This window comes from Daktulosphaira vitifoliae, unplaced genomic scaffold (genome assembly GCF_025091365.1).
Source record: "Daktulosphaira vitifoliae isolate Bord-2020 unplaced genomic scaffold, ASM2509136v1 Scaffold_5, whole genome shotgun sequence".
In the NCBI taxonomy this organism is placed as follows: domain Eukaryota; kingdom Metazoa; phylum Arthropoda; class Insecta; order Hemiptera; family Phylloxeridae; genus Daktulosphaira; species Daktulosphaira vitifoliae.
The window spans coordinates 11,230,444-11,236,642 of record NW_026099576.1 but is presented as its reverse complement, the minus strand read 5'-3'; the positions used below and the strand labels follow the sequence as shown (position 1 = coordinate 11,236,642).

At 21.9% G+C, this 6,199-nt stretch overlaps 1 protein-coding gene across 1 annotated transcript; it reads left to right on the top strand.

Moving 5' to 3' along the window:
* Positions 1-438: 438 nt before the first annotated feature.
* Positions 439-5,216, top strand: LOC126907266 (mitochondrial coenzyme A transporter SLC25A42-like). Its single transcript, XM_050688407.1, has 8 exons — positions 439-573; positions 801-925; positions 986-1,099; positions 2,177-2,367; positions 3,296-3,428; positions 4,082-4,214; positions 4,289-4,460; positions 4,871-5,216. Exons 2-8 carry the CDS (start codon positions 905-907, stop codon positions 4,992-4,994), a joined length of 888 nt encoding a protein of 295 aa, XP_050544364.1. The 5' UTR covers positions 439-573; positions 801-904; the 3' UTR covers positions 4,995-5,216.
* Positions 5,217-6,199: the final 983 nt, after the last annotated feature.

Below are 6,199 nucleotides of genomic sequence, written 5' to 3'. Positions count from 1 at the left end.
AGACAACAATAATCTTGTTAAATAAATTACTATCAATATTTATTCTTACTATCGAAAGTGATAGATGTGATATCAAGAATTGTCAGTCAAACTTATTTATGTAGTAGCATGAAGAAAATACGACTACTGAATGCTATACAGCAAATTATCAAAAGAAAATTGGTCGAAAAATGCTAAGCATTGACAAGCAATAACAAAAAACGTTATTCTTATAAGTACTATAAAAACAAAATTAGTTGAAAACTTTTTCCTATTTTTCTTAAACCCCTGATAAAAAAATGATCAAACTTCAAATTATAGTAGTTTTTTGAATTAAAAAATGTTCAATAGCTTCTAGGAAACTGAGTCTTATCCTTATTGATCAATTTTTATTAAAACAATACTTTTATGTAGTCTGTGCTACAACCTTGAAATATTAATGAGAGGGGATGTCCAGGTATTCCTTATCAGTTGTCACGATATCACTTTGTTTAATAAACAAGAAATTGCTAAATGACTATTGATATTACAAGGTTTGATCAGAAGGAAAATATTTCTTATGGTTAATGGTTCATTGTTGTTTTAGTAAATACTGTGAGTATGAATGTATAATATAATTTTTTGTTTGTACCGAGTATTATACTGAGATGATAATTGTATAATTTTTATTTTTCTACATAATCTTTTAATTTATTTATAACAACGTAGTGATCTTATCTATTTCAAATTAGTTTTTGATTATACCTGGTTTTAAATATAATTTATTAACTTACTCATTTACAAATAGAATTGTTTCTCAAAGTTACTTATTTTATTTCTAGATCAAGGACATTAGTAGTTATTGCCAAAAATTCAAATTTATTTACATATTAAATATGATAGAAATAATGAGATATAAGAACAACTTTCAGCCACATTGGGCTTTATGATGGCAAACAATAAAAAGGTAATGATAGCTTTTATTTAAATTACAAATATTTTTTAATTTTTCATACAACCAATTTAGAATCAATCAAATAACACTATTCTAGTGATACATAGTTTGATATCTGGAGCTGTTGCTGGAGCTTTAGCAAAAAGTACTATAGCACCTTTAGATAGAACAAAAATAAATTTTCAAGTTAGTAATTTTGTTTTCATCATATTTATTTGTAATAATATAAATTAAAATACTGGTATAATAATATTTTTTGTTGCTTAATATTGAGTATAATTTTTGTGCTTAATAAAACATAGTTTACCATAATAGAAAGGCTTATTACAAAAATAGGTTAAATTCACTTATAAAAAATTTTTTAGACTAAGCAAAAAAAATTAATATACAAATAAAACAAAAAAGTACTAGCTTATTTTCCAATTTTATAGAAAATTATAGAACAAATCTGTATATTGTATTTTTATGTAATATAATTTCTGCCATTTAATATTTTATCAAAAAATTAATTTTTAAATAAGTGGTATTAGCATGTTGTTTTAGCTAGATTTTCAATTTAATAATAGGTTGTTTTAAATACAATTTTTTTAACTGTGGTGTTATATGGGAAATTTTTTTTAAGACACATAAATTTATTTATAGGAAATTTGTCCAATTCATGTTTGCAATTTGACTTTCTAAAGATAAATAATAAGTTTATTATGCTCCTGTCTTAATATTTGAAATCTTATTATGATGTTGTCTTAATCATATAATATATTTTATAACAAATGCAACTTGACAATATAATGTTGGAATATTATATAGGCACTATTTCTCTAGCATTGTATATTATTAAAATAAAAATTATTTTTTATAGTTAACTGTTCCTTGTTAAAGAATAGAACAAATAGATCAGAGTTAATTTTATTCATAATATAAAATAATAGAATATCTTGCATTACCGTTTAATTGTTTCATTATCATATTGTATACAAACATATAACAAAATAATATTTCTAAATTAACCCTAACAATCTGATTGTATTGATAATCGTTATCTAACATTAATTGTCAATATTTATTTAAATAATAAAGTAAACAAGACTACATAAATAGATATTTAATTTATTTCTATACTCTAGATAATTTTGTATGTCTAATTTACTCTAACTATGAAAAAAATTGCTGGTTCAATTTGTACTTTAGTTAGACTCAGACTTGAGTTGTAACACATTTATCTATTTAGCTTCTATTATTAATTTTATGTTTTTTCATTTTTAGATATCAAATGCTCCATATTCTGCTAAAGCAGCATTTAAATTTTTATCAGATACATATACTAACAATGGATTTTTTTCCCTTTGGCGAGGAAATACAGCTACTATGACCAGAATTATTCCCTATGCTGCAATCCAATTTACTGCTTTTGAACAGTGGCGCAAAGTTTTACAAGTTGATTCTCTGACCACAAAGTTAATACATTAAAATTTATAACAGCGTAATGTATTACATAGCATAGAATAACACTCCAATAAAACTAAAGATCACTTATCAGGATATGAAAGTCTAAATTATTAAATAGTAGCTGTTTTTTTTATTTAAAAAACAAAGTTAAATTAGGTTATACCATAGGGTGTTCCTGTTTTATCATAAATTATACTATTTGAAAGTTGATGACCTAAAACCTGAAAATTGTCTGAAATTATTAGAAAACATGAAAAAAGTCTAAATAACAATAATTTATAACATAGTGAAATAATTTATTTAATTTAATTAATAATTTATTTAAATAAAAATAAATTTAGTTATATAATGAGATATATTTCATTGTTAGAAAATCTATATTTCTCTACTAAGTTATTTATTTATTTTTTTTTTAATTATTTTTTATTAATAAATAATTATATGGTAAAATTATATAGAACATATTAAATTAATATTAGAAATATACAACATAGCTCTCATTTTGTAGTAATATTAAATAAAAAAGAAAAAAAGAACTTTTAATATTTCAAATTAACTTAACATGAAAAGAACTAAGAAATGGTTATTAAAATATAATGAAAATCTTCTTATAAATACATCAACTATATATTTAGTTGAAAAATTACAAAATGTTACAAGTTTTATATTTCATGGATCAAGAAAATTACTACTTACATAAAATGTTGATTTATAAAACTTTTTCATGAAAAATGTTAAACATATACAGCACAGTTACAACTATAATTATTGTTACAAAGAATGATTTAAATTATTAATAAGAGGGTCCATATTATTTTTTTTATTAAATAAACTATACAGGGTGTTCAGTAAGTCAGGAAACGGGTTTCTATATATATGCATATAAAGATAGAGACACTATTTAAATTAATAAATTAATGTTTTTTCTTTTCTTAGAAATAATGGAAGTCGTAAGTTTTTTTCTGGTTCTTTGGCTGGTGTTACATCACAAACTTTAACTTATCCTCTTGATTTAGCAAGAGCTCGTATGGCAGTAACTACGAAAAATGAATATAAATCATTAGGAGATGTAATTGATTTTAAAATTAACTTTCTTATTTATTATGATGTATATTAAGTTTTAGTCAGTAAAATTTTGAAAATCTGATGAATGATTATTTAAATAATTATTAAAGCTGTTAAACCACTTTTAACAAAATATAAATATAAATGTATTTTATTGCATATAAAAGAATAGATAAACATTATTTTTTGCCATTTTACCTATTAATACAAGCTTTGATTTCCTTGAAATCTGAGATAACAATATTTAACCATAAATAATGATTCAACTTAATTTAAAATTAAGGGTGTTGACATTATTTGAAAGCCAAAAATGAGGATATTTTTCTAAACTATTTATGCTAAAACAGTCAATTTTTAACATAGTTACAAATAAATAAATTAAAGAGAGTAGTTATAATGTTTATAACATGATTTATCGCAGTACATAAAATGTATAATGTAAATAACATTTCTTTAATTATTTTAATACTTGTAAAAATAAATCTGATAAAATAATAATTATAAAACCAAAGTAGGTTTTATGAAATGTTTGAATTTTAGTAGATAAAATTGATATAAAAATATAAAATATTTTAAAAAGTCAAAAAATAAAAAAAAATCTTAATTTTTAATAGTTATATTTAATGTATAAATTATTTTTATAATTGATATTCTCAGGTATTTAAAAAAACATACCATGAAGAGGGTTTAAAAGGTTTTTATAGAGGATATGTTCCTACAATATTAGGCATAATTCCATATGCTGGTACAAGTTTTTTTACGTATGGTACATTAAAATCATTTGTTAAAGGTAAATTATTAAATTATCTCTTCACCAATTTTATTAATAATTAACAATATAAGTATGTTTTTATTTATTTATAGATAAACATGGCTATGAAAATACATTTGTCAATTTAGCAAGTGGTGCTGTTGCTGGTATGGCTGGTCAATCTTCTTCCTATCCATTAGATATAATTCGAAGAAAAATGCAAACTTCAATTATAACTGGAAATTATTACATAAACCTTAGAAAAACAATTTGGATAATTTATAAGTAAAATGTTACTTAAGTTATTATTAATTTAGATATTTCCTATTTTTAAATTATTTTTTATGAATATTTAAATTTTAATAGTTTTGCTATTAAATATTAACTATTTTATTTTTTGAGTTCAACTGTGTTCAAAATTTAAAATAACTATTCAAACATTATTTTATATTTTACTGTCTCATTGTATCAAAAACTGAAAGATACATTTGATTAAAATTAATTTAGTAACTTTTTAATTTGAATTAATTAATGTTTAGAATTAACATCTATCAATTTATTTTTAAGCTTATGTATTATAAAATTTTAATGAAATAGTTTAAATTTCTCTATTTTTCTTATAGGGTTTCTATTTATTTACTGAAAAAATAATATAAATATAACAATAATAATTTTTTAGTTATTTATTTTTACAGGTCTGAAGGAATAATTCAAGGGTTTTTCAAGGGACTTAGTATGAATTGGATTAAAGGTCCTATAGCAACTGGAATTAGTTTTGCAACTTATGATTTTGTTAGCAATACCCTGAAAAGTGTTTAAAAATTAACAATATTGATAATAAAATAATTTATGTGCCTTATTATTCATGTTACCATCAAATTAATATTATGATATAAGCACTTAAGTATGATATAAATATTATTTTTAATTCTTAAAAAATACAACGGGTTTTAATTTTTAATTTATAACAATAATTTCTAGTCCATATTGTAGCTATCTTTATTTATAGTAGTTATAAATTAATTTTGTTAAGTAAACTATATATTCAAAATATTTGTTAATTTATTTGTTGTTTAATATATTATATATATATTTATGTTTATAAATACCGGATATATATATCTGCCATAGTTTTAAAACAACTCTATTTATATAATTATATAAATAAATATTTCTTAATATTGCTTTTTAATGGTAATAATCATTTATAATCGGGTTTTATGAGAATTTTTTAATATATTGAATTTTTAAAAATATAGATACAGAGAAACATTCAAAAAACAATTTAAATGTCATCCAACATTTTATATTCAATATTGATGTCACATAATTGTATTAACAATGCTAGTATTTAGCATAGGTGGCAATAAAATCAGAACTTCAAAATTTAACATCTTTACCCCCAATATTGTTTCAAAATAAAAATGATAAATTCTACAAAATTTAGTGTCAAGATTAATCAACCCTAAGAGTTGTGGCACAACCAGAGCAAAAACACAGGTGTACTAAAATTCTGTAAGGCTTATAAAGCCGCGTGAGTAAACCTCCATACACCCAAATCCATCTCATGTATGACTATGATAAAAGTTGTATGGTACAATTTGGTTATTAAGTAATTTACTTCGTAAAAAATAATCATAAAATCGTTTATTTATGCAATCAAATTATGGCTTTCTCTCAGCTATAATGAGGTTGGGCAAGGTCTGTGTTAAAATTTTTAATCATTGTAAGGTAGAGTTTACATCAAATAGTGGACTATCCCCACTTTTAGGTTAAGGAAATGATTAAGAAATTTACTACAAAAAGTTTTATCGAAAATAACTTATTTTAGTAGCAAAAAAAAATTAACTTTTTCATTTTAATTGGAAAAATTCCATTTTTGGCTTCGATGCGAAACTGAGAAGGTATTAATTTTACTATGATGTGTTTTTTTTTATGTCTGTTACCATTTTTAACACGCTTATATTAGTTTCACCTGTATGTATGTATGTATGTATGTATGTATGTATGTATGTATGTATGTA

Bases quoted from the DNA above. Each gene is read 5' to 3' on its own strand.
- LOC126907266 (XM_050688407.1), top strand. From the start codon at position 905: ATGATGGCAAACAATAAAAAG. The intron at 926-985 runs GTAATGATAGCT...CAACCAATTTAG, and splicing joins TGATGGCAAACAATAAAAAG to AATCAATCAAATAACACTAT. The intron at 3,429-4,081 runs GTAATTGATTTT...TGATATTCTCAG, and splicing joins AATATAAATCATTAGGAGAT to GTATTTAAAAAAACATACCA.